The 20,356-nt window shown below is 42.5% G+C and overlaps 1 protein-coding gene and 1 non-coding gene across 2 annotated transcripts in view; one reads left to right on the forward strand and one right to left on the reverse strand.

Annotated features, from left to right (window-relative positions):
- Window positions 1–20,002, reverse strand: part of C25H10orf67 (chromosome 25 C10orf67 homolog) — an 87,954-nt gene extending 67,952 nt beyond the window's left edge. The window contains exons 1-5 of the mRNA XM_069458848.1: window positions 19,814–20,002; window positions 19,500–19,723; window positions 12,564–12,684; window positions 5,896–6,039; window positions 4,376–4,450 (exon numbers count right to left, since the gene is read on the reverse strand). Coding sequence (XP_069314949.1) covers window positions 4,376–4,450; window positions 5,896–6,039; window positions 12,564–12,684; window positions 19,500–19,723; window positions 19,814–20,002 — 753 coding nt within the window. The remainder of the gene's footprint in view (window positions 1–4,375; window positions 4,451–5,895; window positions 6,040–12,563; window positions 12,685–19,499; window positions 19,724–19,813) is intronic.
- On the forward strand, window positions 7,782–7,917 carry LOC138375426 (U4 spliceosomal RNA). Its single transcript, XR_011231500.1, has one exon. It is a non-coding gene; the product is annotated as a U4 spliceosomal RNA (small nuclear RNA).
- Window positions 20,003–20,356: the final 354 nt, after the last annotated feature.

Genomic DNA, 20,356 nt, shown 5'->3' on the forward strand with positions numbered 1-20,356 from the left:
CAAGACAAGCCTGGGCATCAGTGAGATCCCATCTCTCCAAAAAATTTTTAAAACTGCTTAGAATTCTGTAACGATTCTTTGATGTCTTTGAGATAAAATATAAAAGCCTTAGCTTAACTTTCCTGTTTCACCTCTCGCCATTTTCTGCAGATCTTTTGTCTTCCAGCTGTATCAAACCATGGTCAGTTCTCTGACTGTGCCGAGCATCTTAATGCCTCCCTGCTGTCAAATAGGCCACGTTCTCTGTCTTCCTCCTTTCTTCCCCAAACATTAATCATCCTCCAAGGCTCAGCACAGGAATCACCTTCTCTCGAGAGTCTTCCTTAACTATTCTCCCAAACTGTCAGGAAGAGTTAGGTAACCATCAGGTGCAAACCTCTGATGTGGACTGTCATTGTGGGTTTCTTATCTGTCTTGACCACCGGATTATGAACAATGCGAGTGCAAGAACTGCTTGTGTCTCTGCTACAAAATCAGGTGATGGATAAATGGATCAACAATCGAGTTCTTTTATGTGCCAGGCTCTCTGCTAGGAGAAGTGTGCAGAGAGGAATAAGACTCAGTCCCTGCTCCACAGGGACAGTCTAGGGGAAAGATCAACACATAATGAATAGATGTGATACAGTTCAGCATGACTATCATGCAGAGAGGAAGAGCAAGGAGGAACATCACGTGAAAATCCCAGGAAGGGAACTAACAACTTCAGGTGTGCAGAGGGAGGCAGGTGACCGCTCAGTGTTGCTGGACAGTAAAATTTTTAGCCAAGAAATGGAAAGAGGTAAAAGTGTAAGGGCCTTCTGTACCCTCCTAAGGGGCTTGAACTTTATCCTACAGGTCTGAAGGAAACACTAAAGGATTTAAACAAGGACAGGATGTGATTGGACTTGTGTTTCGAAATACAGCTCAGATAGCTGGGCAGACGATGGACTTAGTACAGTCCGGAAGGGATGAGAAGGCAACAGCCACAGGCCAGGCAAGCGACGGTGATGGCCTGAACTAGTTCAGAGGCAAGAAAACGAGAGGTGGATTTAGGAGGTAAAAACGGGCAGAATTTCATGGCTCACTGAATATGCAGGGCGAATTTGTTATTTATTGCTGAGGAATGGTTCTACCACACATGCGGTGGCTTAAAACACATACGTTTATTATCTTACGGTTTCTGTGGGTCAGGAATTCATGTGCAGCTTAGGTGGGTCTTCTACTCAGGGTCCCACAAGGCTGTAATTAAGGTGTCATTTAGGGCTGTGGTCTCATCTCAGGCTCAACTGGGAAAGGATCTGCTTCCGAGCCCAGTCAGGCTGTTGGAAGAGTTCACTTTCTTGTAACTACAGGACTCAGGGCTTCATTTTCTTGCTGAGCCAGAGGGCCCCCCCCCCCCCCCCCCGTTCTTTGCCACGTGGAGTCTGCCAGCATAGCCTCCTGCTTCCTCCAAGCCAACAGAGGAGAGAGAGACTCTAGCAAGAAAGCTGCTACACTCTTATGGAACATAAATTACATAGAGCTCTCCACCTTTGCTGTATTCTATTAGTTGGAAGCAAAAATTAAATAGATTTAGAAACTTGCTTCCTAGCTTTAAAAAAAAAAAAAAATGTGCAGGTACTTGTGTCCTTAACTGGTCTCCAGAGGGCAGCAGAGAGTCATTCATGTTGTCCTCTCTACCAATAGTCTAGACAGTACTCCGGTTGTATCTTCAACTCTCTTCTGTCCTTTCTTATGACTCAGCCTGGACAAACTGGGTGGCCAGGATTAGGAAGGCTGTCTGAGGTCATGGGTCAAAGCGATGCCAACAAGCCAAAGGAAAGATTCACATAATGACTTTAATTTAATTTAATATAAACAATTTTTTCATTAGATAAGGCAACTAACCACAATGAACACACCGTTGGTTAAGCATATCTAGCCAGCACATGTTTATGAAAAACTGATAAATACGAAGAATTTAATCCTTTCATGACTTTCTGCCCCTAGAAGTATAAAAAGTATATACAAAGAGTGATATTCATTATTCAGCCGTATTTTTTGCACATTTGATACACCTTAGAAATACATTAGTGGGCCGGGTGCGGTGGCTCACGCCTGTAATCCTAGCACTCTGGGAAGCCAAGGCGGATGGATCGCTTGAGGTCAGGAGTTCAAGACCATCCTGAGCAAGAGCGAGACCCCGTCTCTACTAAAAATAGAAAGAAATTATATAGACAACTAAAATATATATAGAAAAAATTAGCCGGGCATGGTGGCGCATGCCTGTAGTCCCAGCTACCCAGGAGGCTGAGGCAGTAGCCCAGGAGTTTGAGGTTGTTGTGAGCTAGGCTGACGCCACGGCATTCACTCTAGCCCGGGCAACAGAGCGAGACTGTGTCTCAAAAAAAAAAAAAAAAAAAAAAAAAAATACATTAGTGTCCCAGAAACTGCTGAAGACACAAAGGACTGTAAAAGTATGTTTTTTTTAAATCAGAGAATTCTGACTTACTCTCCTACCGTAAACAAAAAGAATTCTGGATAAGACAGATTAAATGCATCTATGAGCTGATAAGAAAGTCAGGAATACTTAGACCAAGATTAAGCAAATGCAGAAACCCAGGGAAGTTTGCACAGCATTGAGCTGGCCGCCTTTTCAGGGCATTGGTAAGCCAGGTAAATTGAGCTTTGGCTTGCAACTCTGTACAGGCCAGAGGGAAGAAGAGACCACGCCTACGTCTTCCTCAGAGAGGAGGAAACTCTACATACTGGGAGACCACTCGTTAAAGTTGGAACACCAAAGGGCCAGCCTTCCAGTGTAAGAATGCACTAGAAGTAACCACCTGGAACCCTGCACCCACTCCCACCCCCTGTCCTGGAATGGGCTCCAAAGAGCAAACATTCCGAGAGTGTGAGGATGAAGCTGCAAGGTTTCTTTTGACCTAGACTTGGAAGGTGTGCGGCTTCCCTTCATCCACATTCTGTGCTTATAAGCGGGTCACTAAGGCCAGCCTTGAGGCAAGGGAGGGGAATTAGACTCCACCCGTTGATCAGAGAGAACCAAGGCGATGTTGCAGAAGAGCAGGTGGGTGGGAGATGGTGTCAAGGCCAACTTTGGAAGCACGACTTGGCACAAGGACTGCTGACAGAGCAATCCTCCCTGGGATGTTTTTATCTGCAAGTAACTAACAGCCAACTGACAGTGGCTTGAACACTGAGGGGTTGTTATCTCATGAATAAACGGGCAAGAGGTAGGGCAAGGCCAGGGTTACTTTCATTGCTCATGATGTCACCAAGGATCCTCCTGGTCTCTATCTTTCCACTTTGCCATCTCAGCACATCCAGAGCATCTCATCCTTTGGTTCCAGTGAGCTACAGCGGTTCCAAGAATCAGAAGGAGATGTAACAATGTCAAGCAAAGAAGAAGAAAGATGTTTCCACCCATGAGTCCCTTTTAATTAGGAAGAGTAACCTTCCCTGTAAACCTCACAGCCAGCTCACCCTCAGGTCCCATTGGTCAGGGACCTGACTTTGCCCATGCCTGCGTCATCGCTGAGAAGGAACCCGGGAGAGGAAGAATCTAACATTTTTGGCTTCTGTAGTAGGAAAAGCCTCCGTCAGTAAGAAAAAGGAGTGGGGAGAATGACAGTTGACCAAGCAGCACCGCTGTCTGCCACAGGTATAGGCAACCGTTCATGCATTTAGCAATTCGTAGCCGGTTAATTATGCACCAGGCGCAGTGCGAAGGGGCAGTGGCGCAGCAGGAAGGCAGACGACATCCCCTCCCTCGCAAGGCGTACAGTCCGGCACGGAACAGGGACACTTAAGCAGTTACATTATTAACCACAGATGTGTTAAGTGCTGATGGAAAGACATACGCAGTCGGTGTGCAAGTAGCTGTAAGTATAAAATATTTCCTTATGGAAGTAGATTGAAATAAAAGGCGAGATCATAGTTATAAGCACTAAAAGCAGCACAAGGTCCTTCCTAAGTCTAAAAAAAAATTAATTGAAAATACGAATTTTCCCACTGTGAAGAGGAGTGAAGCCCCACGTCTGGCAGATAGAAGTGTCCCCATCATTAGAAAGTTCCTCCAGGGCTGCTCCCTGGGATTAACCACAGACCCCGTGAACTCTCTCTTAGGACCATCTGACTTTCTTCTACCCAGCTGCAAACTGCGGAGACCTGCCCAGGTGCGTGGATACCAGAATAGAACAGTACCTTCATAAAGGTGCTATTTTGGTAAATTTAACGTGAGCATGAATACTCTTAGGCCTGATCCCTCTGAGATGACCTGAAAATTGAGGAAACAGACCTTCAAAGCTAAAAAGATAGACTGGAAACCCAAAGTGAGCGCCACTGCATGCACTCACAGGAACGGAAGCCAGCCTCACCCACGACGCCACCAAAAACCCACCTTGTACATTCCTTTGACAACAGCTATGGCGTCAGCTAACTGCTGATAGAAGCACTTTCTTATTTTATCCTCATTCTGCAAACCAAGAATAAATACAATAAGCACCACAATGTATTTCCAAATATGACTCACACCCACTAGGGAGGGATTCATGCTAAAAAAAAAAATCATCACAATCTGTTGAAAACTTCAATTTATAATAATTTCTTCCTCACTATAGCTATTGCAACACATTCAATTTTTACTTATACTTAACCGAAAGCAATAGAGAGATCATATAGATAAAATACATACAATTTGAACACTTCATTTCATCTTACATAGCAAGTAAAGTCTTTTAGTGCCTTCTTAGAACTGCTTTTAAGAGTAGCAAAATCCATTTGGGATTCATATCTTCTTCTGATCCTTGTGCTTTTTTGAATGGGGATATGTCCACAAAAAGAAATCTAGAGTGGCTTGTCTATATACTAGAGTTATTTTCTGACTAATCATATAATTTGATTACATCTGTTTAGGATAATAATGAAAGATAGTACAAGTTGAAAAAATATCTTTGATTCTGATATCGATTCTGATTCCAGCACGGAGTGTGAACAACAAACAGGCTTTAGAGTCAGATAGGGTTGAATTGAAATATCATTGTGCCCCTTACTGTCCAACCTTCAGCAGGTTACTTACCCTGGACAAGCTCAGTTTATCTGTAGATCAGGAATAACAGAATTTCCATTTTAGGATTTTGAGGGGCTTACAGAGTAAATATATTTAAAAGGCTCAGCACAGGACTTTGGATGGTGTGGTTAGCAAAAGATGGGGTTTTCACCACTAATGCTCTAACTCCCCCTCTTCCTCTCCTCCTTTTTTGGCTGTAAACGTTTTGTCTCAATTCGGATCATACAAAATGTGAGCAGCAGATATTTTCAATAAAATGACACTTCTCCAAAACTTAAAAAAAAAACAAACTTAAAACTGGAGTTCTTGTTTTTTTTTTTTTTTTTTTTTTTTTTTTATAGCACAGAAGTAATAGTGATGCTTGCTAATAACAGATAAGTATGCCACCCTGACCAAAGATTTTAGGAAATTCCTTAAAGCAGCAGTTTTCACGTCTTTGGCTCCCACAGAGCCCTTAAAGAACAAATAAGATCGTACGAAACTGCAGTTAAGCACAGGAACACAAGCATCATGCTGTCTGGCCTCGAACCTAAGCCCTGCTGTTTTTAACTGCTGACCTTGAGCAACTTAATGAACCTTTCTGTGCCCCAGTTTTCTCATCTGTAAAAGAGGGGAAAGAATTTTACCTACTTCATAAGGTCAGTATAAGAATTATAGGAGTTCATATACCAAGTACTTACAAAAGTTTTTGACACATAGTAAAACTCGATGTATTTATTAACTACTACATGGGACATAACCTATGTAAACTAAATGGCCCTCCTAAGTTCTAAATTCAAAACTGCAGTACATACACATCAAAGCAAAAGATCAACCCACACATAGAATAAAGGAAACGAGAGAACATCTACCTGTTGACGGTGTTTTTCGAGCTCTACGATCCTGTCATGTAGAACATTGCAGAGATTGAAAGACTCCTCTTTAAGTTTGTCCTCAAACTTCAACTGAAGCAATTGTTTGAGGAACCCAAACTCCACCTGGAGGGATTTAACAATCTAAAAATTGAAAAACATACATTACTGTAGCGAGTAAAGGCCTTCTGTGTAAAGATTTCAGCACCTTTTCTGGTGACGGGCATGTAACGTGGGTCCTGGTCAGGAGACTGTCCTGTCCTTTAGGGTGACCTCTCAGACATTGTACACACTGGGAAATTCCAGCAGCTGCATCCCAGGTGGCCAGGCTTTCAAAATGACCGTTCATTTTCCAAACCAAGATATGCTAATGGATTAAGGGAGAGGAGTTTCCTAGCAGTTTCTTCCCATACAGAATAAAATATTAATATCTGTGCTAACAGATATTTTGTCATAGCCCAACATGTATAGTTTTCAAGATGTGGATTTCAGATCAGAAAAGATAAGCAAGAAACAGCATTTGTTTAGAATCTGCTAGCCCAAACATTTAAATATATAACCAGGTGTTGACTAAGAACCATTAGTAATAATCAAAACATAATGTATTTTACCGTGGATTTAAAATATATTCACTAGCTAATCTTCTCCTGCTCTGAATGGAAACTTTAGAAAATCCCATGACTTTTCTTTTCATTCTTGGGAACAGAGAGTCCTACCACTGCTCCAAACACAGCCTCAAAGTAGCATTTAGAATGGGACTATGAGTTAAAATGCTTCCAGCTTCATTCATCCCTGTGCTCCAAGATGAGGGCAGCAGTTGGCAGCTGCTTGTGTTTAAAGAAGAGTAGGATTCACCCTTGAGCTCTTTTTTCTCTCTTACCTCCTGTCCAACACCCGAGCGGCTGTATCTCCATCAGAGACAAGGCAAAAGGAGAAAGGGTCATGCCTGCTCTTACCTGGTGAGGTGGCTTCACCTTGGTCTTCTGCCTAGGTGAAGCCCAAGCAGAAGAACCAACTTTCTTTCCTTGGGCACTGAAGTTGCTTTTTGAGAGATTCTGATTTGGGGGACCCTCTCTCCTGTGCATATGTCTTGATCCAAGCAGGTGCTTCCCTACTCTGGGTGGTTGCTTGCTACTCCTTTCTCAGCCCCTGAGCATCTGGAGTTCACCTCCTTTCTCTCCCTGCCGTAGTGGTCCTCTGTCCCCCCAGATCACTCTACTGAACAGAACCCAGAAGGACCCCACATTGGTTCTCTCTCTCTCTCAGGTGACATATGGTTTATGAAAGACAATTACACATCCCTTACCCCAACAACTCTGGAAGTGCAGACTGATCTCAACCTAGCCATTCTATCTTCTCGTCTTCTCGAGAGCCCATCTTAGCTTCCTTAGGCATGAATCCAGCAACAGTCCTTTGTGTCTTCCAATAGCAGCAAACATACCCAAGCGCCACAGAAGCCCTCCTTGCTAGCTCTGAGTTGAAGGACAGTGCTTCTGCTGGCCCTGCCCCCACAAGGACTGCGGCGATCATTCTTTCTAAAGAAATTGCTTCAGCAATTTTTCCTCTTCACTCCCTGATCTCCTTTTTTTATTATCCTTGGTCTGATTCAAGAGCTGAGAGGCATTCATCTAATGTGTAACATTCCCATTGCAAAATCTGCAAATGGGATCTAACTCACGGTCAATTTGGGAATTTGATACCTGGGGTGCCGGCATCCTGGGAAGGATTGCATTTCAGTGTTTTTATACTAGATGGAAGGTTTTATTTTGCAGGTGAGGATATCAAGACTTTGAGAGGTTAAGTGACAGTGTTCGTGTGGGGGTCCCAGAATGAAAAGAATAAAATATGGAAGACTCTAAAATTGATGTAAAAACTCTGAACAAACTAGCTTTGTGCAGTGGCAGTATCATAGCCAATGATGTTTATCCAAGGTGTGATTATTGCTAATTGAAAACTCTGAACAAACTTCTGGCTCATCCCCGAAACACACAGACGTAGGGCAAACTGCAAATAGCCCAGCTAGAGAGAAAAGAACTAAGCCAAGATTTGGGCTGCCAACCAAGAGACCTAGCTTATGGTTTGAAAGCAAACAAGTTAACTGTGTGCTAAAACAAAAACATCAAGAGTCTTCAGGGAAATATATCAGAATCCAGACTATAACATTCACAATGTCTATAATAGAATCCAAATTAATTGATACACACACACACACACACACACACACAGAAAATGTGATTAATTTTCAAGAAAAACAATGACTGAAAACAACCCCAATGTTACTAAAATGTTAGAATTCCCAGGTAAAGATTTTAAAACAATTATTATAACTATGTATGATGAAACAAAGAAAAACATGCTTCTAATGAAGGGGAAAAATGGGAAATATCAACAGAGAAATAGAAACTATGATAAAGAAAACAAACAAATTCTAGAGTTTAAAAATATAATCTCTGAGGCCGGGTGCAGTGGCTCACACCTGTAATCCTAACACTCTGGGAGGCCAAGGTGGGAGGACTGCTTGAGGTCAGGAGTTCCAGACAAGCCTGAGAAAGAGTGAGACCCTGTCTCTACTAAAAATAGAAAAAAATTATCAGGGCTTGGTGGCAGGTGCCTATAGTCCCAGCTACTCAGGAGGCTGAGGCAGAAGGATTTCTTGAGCCCAGGAGTTGGAGGTTGCTGTGAGCTAGGCTGGCGCCACGGTACTCTAGCCTGGGTGACAGAGCGAGACTCTGTCTCAAAACAAACAAACAATATATATATATATATATATATATATAAAATATCTGAAATTAAAACTTCACTGGAAGTATTAAATAGAAGAATAAAGATGACAGAGGGAAAAAGTATGTGAATTCAAATATGGATCAATAAAAGAGTAGACAGAAAAAAGATTTAAAAAATTTTACAAAATAAACAAACCTCAGGGACTTGTGAGTCCATAATTAGAGTTCTAACATATAAGTAATTGGAGTTGCAGAAGGAGAGGATAGAAAGAGTGAAGTAGAAAAAATATTTGAAGGTATAATGGCCCCAAATCTCCCAAATTAGGCAAGAGACATGCAGAGTCTAGACGCTGTGCAAATCCAAGCACGATAAAGGCACAGAAGCCACACCTAGGTACATAATAATCAAACCGTTGAAAAGCAAAGATTAAAAAAAATATTGAAAGCAGACAGAAGAGAAACAACTACATACAGGGGAATAACATTTAGAATGACTAATGATAGCTGTTTTCTCATCAGAAACTACGAAAGCCAGCAGAGCAATTTTGAAGCGAGAAACAAAACAAAACAAAACAAAAAACTTGTCAACCCAGAATTCTATATTCAATGTAAAAACATCTTAAATAAAGAAAACAGAATTCATTGCCAAAATACCTACAGCACAAGAATTGCTAAACAAAGTTCTTCAGGCTAAAGAGAAATTATACAGGTTGGAAACGTAGATCTTCGGGAAAGAATGAAGCACACTGGGTATAGAAAATATCCAGGTAAACAACAAAGACCAGTTTTTTCTCTTATTATCTTAAAATATAGAGGCCTGTTTATAGCACACATTACAATTTGAGTTTATAAAGTATGTGGATGTAACACATATAACCATAGCATACAGGACATGGCACAGATGGCAAATGGACCTCTGTAGCTACAAGGTTATTACATTTTGACTGAAGTTGGACAATGTTAATGCCAAGTGCAGTATGATCCTTGCAGAAAGAAGGATCAAAGGATCTTGAGGAAGAATGAAAATTAAACTCAGAAAGAGCTGCTAGGATACAGGAAGGAATGGTGGGCAAAGAAATTGATGAGTGTGAGCAAATCTAAACAAACATTAGATGCACAAAATAGTAATATGAATGGTTAGCTGCAAAAATATTAGGAAAAAACAACTGAAATACTTTATAATGATAATATGTAAGACAGAAGGGGATGCTTAGAGATGAAAGTTCTACGTTTCTTGTATTGTTTGACAGAAATTAGAAATTCTAGTCAATGGTGGATACTGTAAACCAGGTATGAATGTTCAAATTTGAGGATAACCATTAAAAGAATAAAGATTTTCATTTGGAATGGGTTGTTGTTTGAACAAAAGAAAAAAAAGGAGAAAAGATAAAATGATTAAATTAATTGCTAGCAGAGGAGAGAATAGAAACTAGAGAAAATTTATCAATCCAATAGAAAGTAGGAAGAGAGAAGAAAAGAAGTATAGAAAAAAATAAGATAGGCTGGGTGCGGTGGCTCACGCCTGTAATCCTAGCACTCTGGGAGGCTGAAGGAGGAGGATCGCTTGAGGTCAGAATTCAAAACCAGCCTGAGCAAGAGCATCATCTCATTTCTACTAAAAATAGAAAAATTAGCTGGGCGTGGTGGTACACGCCTGTAGTTCCAGCTACTTGGGAGGCTGAGGCAGGAGGATCACTTGAGCCCAGGAGTTTGAGGCTGCACTGAGCTATGAAGATGCCATTGTACACCAGCCTGGGTGGCAGAGCAAGACCCTGTCTATTAAAAAAAAAAAAGGAAAGAAAAAGAAATTTATGAACTAGAAAATAAAGATATGATAGACAGGATTAATAAATCCAAAAGTTGGGTCTCTGAAAAAAACCTAATGAAATAGGTAACTCTACTAAGAATCATCCAAGGAAAAAAAGGGAGATGTGGACAATATCAAAAATAAAAAGGAGTTGTAACTACAGATAAAATAAAGATTTTAAAGTAATAAGAGAATAATTAACATTATACCAAAAATTTGAATGAAGATTTAGTAAAAGTAAATATTTTTGTAGAAAAACATAACATCAAAGCTGACCCAAGAAGATTTAAGAAAACTAGAATATAACCATAGCAAAATAATGACAGCAATAAAAATAAGCACAGTTTTACGCACAAGTTCTAACAAATATTGAAGAAATAGATCATCCCAATCTTACACCAACTATTCCAGAGAATAGACTAGGAAACACTTCTCAACTCACTTTATGAAGATACTGTGACCTTGGTATCAAGATTGAACAATGATACTATAAGAAAAGAAAATTATATGGTAATCTTACAAACCTAGATGTAAAACAATCCTCAATAAAATATAATGGCACATAATGCAGAAATACAAAAAGAAATATTATGATCCAGTTGGGTTTATTCAGAAGAGAAATCACGGATGGTTTCTATTCAAACACCAAATTTCACCACATGATCAGATAAAGGAGAAAAGCTATATGGCCACATGGTCATCTCAATAGATCCATAAAAAGCATTCAAATCCAGTCATTCATGATGTTTTTTGAAAATGCATTCTAGAAATCTGCCTAATTAATTTCAAGTTCATTAGAAACAGAAGAAAACATCCTTAATCTGATTTAAACATATTGTCTCAGATTTTGATTCAACTGTATCAAAAAATCCAAAGAACAGAAGCATAAATGAGAAATAAGTTTGTTCTCTTTTCACTGGAAATCTACTTAGGCAATCAGTCAGGAAAATAATCTAGGATTTTTCTGTCTTATTAGTCGGCTGTATCCTGTCTTGGTCCAAGTGGGATATTCATGTTTTAGCCAAAGGAAGGAAGGAAAGAATAAGGAAAGGAAGGAAGGGAGGGAGGGAGGGAGTAACAGAGAATGCTTATAAATTGTGTCTCAAAGAAGGTTCCCAAAAGCTACCACATACCATTTCCATCTAGATCCTACTGACCAGAACGCAGTCATTTGGACACATCTACTTACGAGGGAATAAAATTATTCTAAGATGTCTCTGAGAGCATAAAAGAAGACAACAAATTGGCAAATATGTAGGAAAGAGACATCTTCAAAAGTTTCTAGTGGGAATATAAATTGGTCCCATCTCTGTGGAGAGCAATTTGGCAATATCGTTCCAAATGACTAACTCGTACATCCTCTGACTCAGAAATCCCACTTTTAAAAATTTACACCACAGAGTTACTGGCACACGAGTAGGTGCAGGATTATTCATCACAGTAAAAGATTAAGAACAACAAAAATGTCCATCAATAGGGAGATAGCTAAATATACAATGTATCATTTGTGATACAATATACTTGTGAAATAAATGGGGAACCTCTTTATGTACCAATATAGAATGATTTCTAAGTTATATTAAGTGAAAAAACAAAAACAAGATACACAAAAGTATTTGTGTATGCTAACTCATGTGACAGTTTTATGGATTAGGGTTTTTAATGGTAACTCTTGATATCCGATGTATAGGAAATGCCCTATTCCTTTACAAGCAAAAAGATCCAAAGGAAATATAACAGAATGTCAAAATTGGACACAGCTGTATGGTGGGTAACACAGTTATTCATTATATTAATATTATTGTCTACGTTTATCTATATGCAACAATATTGGATAATTTTTTTAAAGTATCACAAATAGAAAATGTTCACAGATGTCAAAAGAAGTCCAAAGAGAGTAACAAAACACGTCACTAAACAAGTTAACATACGTAAGCATGACATAAATAAGACATAAATACAAGTAGCAGCTTATGTTACTGACTTTTTTAAAACACAACTGTCTTTTAGCTCAGTTTGTCAAACGTGGCTAATATTTTTAAAACTTTAATCATTTCAATTCTGCCATTGAAAAAGATACGAAGGCAAATAATGCCTTAACATTATCTCAAGAAGTTGCAGAATAAATCCAGATTTACCTGCACTAAATTTTGTGTCGTTGAACTCAACTCTTTTACTGCCAAAATTTCACTGGAATCTGTTTGAGTCGCGTGGTCTGTGTTGAAAAAGCCAGCCTTTAACTCATCTGAAATGTTAAGTCTGGAAAAAAAGGAGATTAACTATGCTTTATGCGATAAATATTTCTTTAGAAACATATGTTAGTGTGTATATTTTTTGTGTAACTCATATTACACTTTCAATATTTCTAAGGAATTGGTAAGATGAGGAAACCTCTGCATTAACTTTCCAGATTTGGAGTTTTCAGCAGGATGAGGGGGACGTTGCTCTATTGATCCTCATCTTATTTCCACTTTTCTGAGATATGACCAATGTAAGTGCCTTCTCCTTTTAAATTTTTTTTTTAATTTTTATTTAATTTTTTTTTTTTTTTTTTGAGACAGAGTCTCCTTCTGTTACCCCAGCTAGAGTACAGTGGTATCATTATAGCTCACTGTAACCTCAAACTCCTGGGCTCAAGTGATCCTCCTGTCCCAGCCTCCCAAGTAGCTGGGACTACAGGTGCATGCCACCATGCCAGGCTAATTTTTTCAGTTTTTGGTAGAGACAGGGTCTCGCTCTTGCTCAGGCTGGTCTTGAACTGCTGACCTCAAGCCATCCTCGCACCTCGGCCCCCCAGAGTGCTGGGATTACGGGTGTGAGCCACCGTTCCTGGCCAAGTGCCTCTTTTTAATATTTTATCACCTGTGCTATTGCTGGAAACAATTATAAATTATGCATGGGCCCAGTTAGCTCTTTAAGACAGTGGTTCTCAAAGTATGGTCTGGGGACCCCTGGGGTTCCGGGACGCTCTTTGAGAGACTCCACGAGATCAAAATTATTTTACATTAATATTAAGATTGTATTTGTCTTTTTCACTACCCTTCTCTCCCGAATGTTCAGTGGTATTTTCCAGAGGCTACAGCTTACATGACTGCCTGACAAATTAAATGCAGAAGCAGCTGTGAGAACTCAGCTGTCTTCCATTAAGCCAGGCGTTAAAGATTTGCAAAAATGTAACACAATGACACCCTTCTCATTAAAGTCTTTTGTTTTGAAAATTACCATGAGTTTTTCTTTCAAATATGCTATTTATACTAACACATAATTGATTTATCATTATTTCAAATGGATTAATATAAATATATTTTTAATTTCTCCTTTTAACTTTCTAAGATGGCAACTATCCATAGATATGATCAACATAAGCTCTTTGAGAGCCCCAATAATTTTTAAGAACATAGAGAAGTCTTGAAAGGAAAAAGTTTGAGAACTGCTTCTTTAAGATAATCACACCACCCTCCTGTATTTGATTTTCAAACTCTATTTCTGAAAAATCTGAATAGGGCAGTATTTGCAAATTCCTTCTACAGAGCCCTAAGGACTGGCATCCCAAACAATAATAATAAGGCTAATTTCTGGATGCACTCTCTCTGCCACTTTGATCAAACCTACTGCAACTGCCTGTTTCTAAAATGTCAGCTAAAAACAGAGAGCCAGGAAAGCGCAAGTAGAACTGTCAGACTTCCCAGCACAGACTCTAAAGGCAGAGTGTGGGAGCTTCCATCCTGCCCCTCTGTGACCAGCTGGAGAAGACCCTGATGGGGGCAAACTCCCACCTTCTTGCTTGGTAGCAGAGCCTCAGATTTGCTCCCTGCACAACTCAGGAGAGGTTGACCTTATACCCACCGCCAAGGGCAACGCCTATCTGGGTTAGCCCATCACAGCGATCTCATTCTTTTGGCAGTAGCTGTCCAGGGATGGGCGTAGAACCCGGTTCTGGTGATGGAGACATTAGGAAAGGTCCATCGTGGGGGTGTGGGAAAGTTGTTCACACTCCTACATCAGGGCACCGGAGGAAAGGTCTCTTCTGTGACCCTGGACATTGCCAAGTGTGCATGTAATGCCAAGAACTGTGCTAGTCATCAGGGACCACAGGAGGGGCCAGCCAGAGGGCAAAGCCAGTACATAGATGATGAGCTTTCAGAAAAGATGGAAATAAATTCGACGGATGACTTTGTCGGGCTGTTGACTCAATTAGCTCTGAAACCTGTCATTCCTTGGATCTTCCTGGGATGTCAGATTTAATAAACGCACCCAGTGTTGGCAGTTTCTGTCTACTATAGCCGAAAGCATCCTAACTGATACTCTACTGTGTGACATTAGGTAAATTAACCTTTCTGTGCCTTAGTTTCCTCTTATGGAAAGTAATAGTGCCTACTTCATAGGGTTACTATAAGGATTAAGTGTGTTAAGACCTAGATGTACTTTGAATGGTCCCCGATACATAGTAAGCCCTCAAGCAATGTTGCCCATTATTGGTGCTGCGGCAGTGGTTCTTACTACTATCACTACTATGCTTCGAAATATCATAATTTTTTTATGTTTGGAGAAAATGACTAAAGCATAGCAATAGCAACTAAGAAAGGCTATGTTTAATTTTAAAACATCTTAATATTCAAAATAATGATTTTCAATTAATACCACTGAATTTGCAACTAACCTTCCACACACTCATCACAGTAACAAGTAAACAAAAACATGTTATATATTCTGAGGCAGTGGTAAGCTTTATCTCTCATTACATATCCTGCAAGTACTATGTTCATCTGGCATGTGTCTGCCAGTTAAACATTCCCAAAATACATCTGCACCTCAGCTGTACCCTCAGCCTAGGATTAAGTCTCCCCACAATTCTACCTATCAAAGTCATATGGTCTCACTTTCTCTTCTGTCTTCCTTTTCCTTCCCTTCTCAGAGTGGAGGAATTGACATGGCGGTCAATGACGTGGGGCGATGAGGAAGGCTGGGAGCCATGCAGAGACCAGCCTTTTTACTATTCAACCACATTTTTCATGAAGCTCAAACATGTATGTTCTTTCGTTCCTTCTCATTTTAAGCGAAAGACCTATTGTGGGTGGTAGGTTTATGGAGTGTGGATAGTTTTTATTATCAGCATATATATATTCCGGATATGATTTAGAAACTTGAGATCATGTTTCCAGTTATTCCTCCTGGTGCCATAATGTTATAATAATACAATATGAGATTTTAAAATCAGGTCCAATAATTTTATAGAAACCTCCTCCAGGATGTCTAAAAATATTAGTGCCTAATTTAGTGAGTGCTTAATTTGTCCCACATGCTTTAAGATACGTACATTAACACATACATTCTCCCCTCCAGTAATCCTTCCATCGATCTTATAAGAGAGATACATTTTTGTTCTGAAGCTGTAGAAACTGAGGTTCAAGGAGAGCAAATAACTCATCTAAAATCATAAGCCTAGGCCGGGCGCGGTAGCTCACGCCTGTAATCCTAGCACTCTGGGAGGCCAAGGCGGGTGGATTGCTCAAGGTCAGGAGTTCGAGACCAGCCTGAGCGAGACCCCGTCTCTACTAAAAATAGAAAGAAATTATATGGACAACTAAAAATCTATATAGAAAAAATTAGCCGGGCATAGTGGCGCATGCCTGTAGTCCCAGCTACTCGGGAGGCTGAGGCAGTAGGATCGCTTAAGCCGAGGAGTCTGAGGTTGCTGTGAGCTAAGCTGACGCCACGGCACTCACTCTAGCCTGGGCAACAAAGTGAGACTCTGTCTCAAAAAAAAAAAAAAACAAACAAACATAAAATCGTAAGCCTAAAGTGGCAGGTTCCTCCTCTGAATCCCTAGCGAGGACAGGCCAAGGCCCTGAGGTCCTTCTAGTCTTAACTTTTTGTGTGACTGATTCAGAAAGATCTGGCTCATTCAGAACCTAAGTGAAATATGAAGATTCATTCTTGAGCTTCCCTTCGAATTCCAAATGTCTCTAATTTTAGATAACCACCCAGCTGCCTAGAATGGAAACCCACATCACAACAAATTAGCTAAGTGGTTCCTACACAGCCCTTATTTATAATCTCAGCAATTCTATCTCTGAATAATAGGTCGGTTGTGATGCATAAAACAGTCTTGGGAAGATAGCAATTATGTTTTTTAATAAATTAGATACAAAATTAACATGTTCATCTATTATAGGAAACAAACCCATAAATATTTATGAATGGAATGGAATGACACTTCCCACTGGGTCCTAGAATAGTCCATCCTAACAAACGCTCATTAATAAATTTGTCAGTGAAGATGGCGTTAGGCATGCTAAACTTTCACTGTGAGGTGTTGCTCAGTGTTAAATAGGAAAAATGTTGTTTCATATTTTTCCTCTTCAAAGAACACCCAACTTGGACATGCCCCGTGGCTCACAGAGCTCTCCTGTATGTACACTCATTTCTGGAAGATCTCACTGAGTCTCACAGCTTAAGACACCACCTTTGTGCCAGTTCCTCCCAGACGGATATAGCCAAGCTGGACCTCTCTTGTGAACTTCAGACTCATATAACCAACTACCTACTTACCAGCCTAAGTGGATGTCTAATAGTCGCTGCTTACGTATCGTGTCTGAAAGTGAGCTCGTCTTGTTAACTTCCCCATCCCAGTTAATGGCAACTCCATTCTACCAGTTAATCAAGTCAAAAAAACCTTGGTATCTTTCCTACTCCAGGCCAGTTCCACAGTAAATTCAGTCAGCCCTGCCTCTGACACATGTAGAATGTGACCACATCTCTCAGAATCCCTCACCACTGCTACCCCCACCATGATCATCTTTTACGAGGAATGTTGTACTAGCCTCCTATCTGGTTTCCCTGTTTCTGCCCTTGTCCTCATAATAGTCTATCATCAAAACAGCTGTTAGAGTAACCCTGTTGATCAGATCCTGTCACTGGTCTTTCTCAATCCCCTCACGGGTTCCCATCTCAAAGTCAAAGCTGAAGTCCTTACAGTGACCTAAGGTCCCACGCCATCGGGTGCCAATCCCCTTCCCTCTGTCCCCACCTCTGCTTCCCTCCACTCTCTGCTCCAGCCACGCTGGCCACCTTGACGCTCCTGGCACATCCAGGCTCCCCCCTTTCCACTTTCTGTTCTCTCTACCTGGAACATGGGTCCCTTGATATACCCATGTGGCTCCCCCTCAAGCCTGCAGGTCTTCACCCCAATGTCATCTTCTCAGCAAAGCCTTCCGGGGTCACCATATCTGAATATCACAACCGCCCTCCCCACTTCCCCCACCCAATACACACTCCCCTCTGCCCCCTCCCTGCTTTAGGTTTCTTCCTTAGCACTTAACCACTATCTAACTTGTTATATAGTTTATTTATTTATCCAGTTGATCATCGATTCCTGATTAGAATGTAAACTTCACCAAGCCCGGGCTTCAGTCTGTAGACTGCTGCCTCCCCAGCGCCTAACTCTGCCGTGCTCAGGCCTTAATCCCAGGATTCTGGTTAGTACTTGAGCCTCTCCCACTCACACACCACCAGCCCAGCCCCCCTAACGCTTTGGATGAAGAGGAATTAACATGGGTATCAGTGGTCCTTCGTTCAGGCAACGTGCATTAACTGAGCACCTGGCACCATCAGTCTGCCCTGTGGGGCGGCTAGTGAGTGCCGTGGGGAGCTACCCCCCTCCCCCCAAAGAATCCAGGGCAGGAAGCCATTCCTGTCTGCAAACTCTGGAACAGCATGGACACAGTGCGCCTCTGGCGTCTGCCATGCACTGCCTCTGACACGTGCTTTTCACAACCACCTCGAAATCAGATCCTGTGTGTACACTGACCCATTTTATTTTATTTTTTTGGTAGAGATGGGGTCTCGCCATGTTGCTCAGGCTGATCTCGAATCCCTGGGCTCAAGCAATCCTCCCACCTCAGCCTCCCAAAGTGCTGGGATTACAGGCATGAGCCACCATGCCTGGCCACCTGACCCATTTTAACAAAGGTACCCGCTGAATACACTTAAGCTGGGGAGGCCAAGCTTGGCAGCACTGTCCCACCCCTTGGCTAGCACAGCTGTGGTCCTTTCTTCTCACCCTGGAGGTGACTTGCCCCTAGGCCAGCCCACCTGGCCCCATGAGGGCTGCCTTATGGAACTGTGAGTGCTCCCATAGCAGCTAAGCTAGTGCTGGCCACTTACTGATTTGAAATGGTTTTTAGAAAGACAGATACATTTTCCCAGAAACATCAGCTCTACATTATCCAAATAAACAACAAAACTAGAGCACAGGGGACAAAGAAAGATTATTAAGGGGAGGAACTATAAACAAGGATCGGGGAATAGCAAATAATTATATTGGCAAACACTTATATGCTACTGCTATGGTCTGAGCATTTGTGTCCCTGGAAAATTCACATTGAAATCCTAATCCCCAAAGTGATGGTATATTAGCAAGCGGGGCCTTTAGAGGTGATTAGGTCAGGGGGGTGGAGCCCTCAGGAATGGGACTGCGCCCTTATACTAGCAGGATAGGGGGTATGGGGTGAAGAAATTCGGGCAGTTGGAGGAAGCTCCCTTGCCCCTTGCACCATGTGGGGGACACAGCCAGGGGGCACTATCTCCTGGGGCCCTCGTCGGACGCCCACATTGTCAGTGCCTTGATCTGGGATTTCCCAGCCTCCAGAACGGTGACAAAGAACTTTCTATTGAGTTGCTGATAAGCCGCCCCGTCTGCGGTATTTTGTTACAGCAGCCGGAAGGGACTAACGCAGGTCCCGTGTGCCCTGCGTGCGTGGCACCCTTCTAAACGTCACCGAGATGAACTCATCCGACATTCACTGTGATCTGCGCAGTAGGCACCACCCTGCATCGTCGTGGCTGTTTCCCTCTGCGGTCACCGAGGCACAGAGAAGTTAAGTAACTCGCCTAACTCTTTAAGAGGGTCGCCGGGACTCTGGAACCCAGGCGGTGTGGCTCCAGAAGAGTCCCTGCTCTTAGTGTCCAGCAGGAGCACATTAAAGCAGCCACAGCTGCAGCCCCGCGGCAGGAACCAGGGGGCGCGGGAAGGCATGGGGCGCGGGCCGGGGCGCTAGGGCCCCGCGGGTCACCTGCGGTTGACCTGGAACTGCTCGATAGAGGCCCCGAGGCTCTCGAGGATCTTCCGGCACTCCTCGGTCTCGGGCGCGTCGTCCCAGCTCGCCATCCGAGCCCCGGACGCGCGCCCCCGCGGCGCTGGCGGCTGCCGAGACAGAGTCCCGAGCCCGGCGTCCGTTGCCATGGCGACTCCGGGGGAACCGCCAAGCGCGGGAATCCGGGGCGGGGGCGGGGCGGGCTGGCAGGGGAGACGGTGCGGCGGGGTCCGGGGCCACGTCCCCGGGCCCTCCTGGCTTCCTCGTCTCCCCAGGCTCTGAGCTCAGCCCACCTCGTGGGCCCGTGCCCTTGAGGGGGACTCAGATTCCCCTGCTTCCCTCTTCCCACTCGTGCTGGACCCGCAGGCAGCGCGGCGGCCCTCGTTTCCTTGGCCGCCCACCTTGTGCCAGAGGTCACCGTGAGCACGTCTAATAACGATGCTGGTGACATAATGAGCCCGGAGCTCCCCGAGCAATGCCATAATGAGAGGACAGCAGGCAGCCTGATAAATTGCCTACACCTGTCACTTGACCACAACCGTAGGCGTCCCTGGACAAAACATTTCTTTGCAGAGATTAAACAGGCCTCCATGCCCATTTAATAAGGAGGTCAGACTGCAGGCCGTCAAGCTTTAAACTATACCGTATAGTGTGGAATTCAGTTCTACCAAGTTGCTACAATAATAAGAGAAGTTTCTTCTGAATAGCGAAATATTACTCATCCTTTTTTTAAAAAAATTATCATTCGTTGGTAACTGATATGAGACACCTATTTTTTTTTTTTTTTAGACAGAGTCTCGCTCTGTTGCCCGGGCTAGAGTGCCGTGGCATCAGCC

Source organism: Eulemur rufifrons, chromosome 25 (assembly GCF_041146395.1).
Source record: "Eulemur rufifrons isolate Redbay chromosome 25, OSU_ERuf_1, whole genome shotgun sequence".
Lineage (NCBI taxonomy): Eukaryota > Metazoa > Chordata > Mammalia > Primates > Lemuridae > Eulemur > Eulemur rufifrons.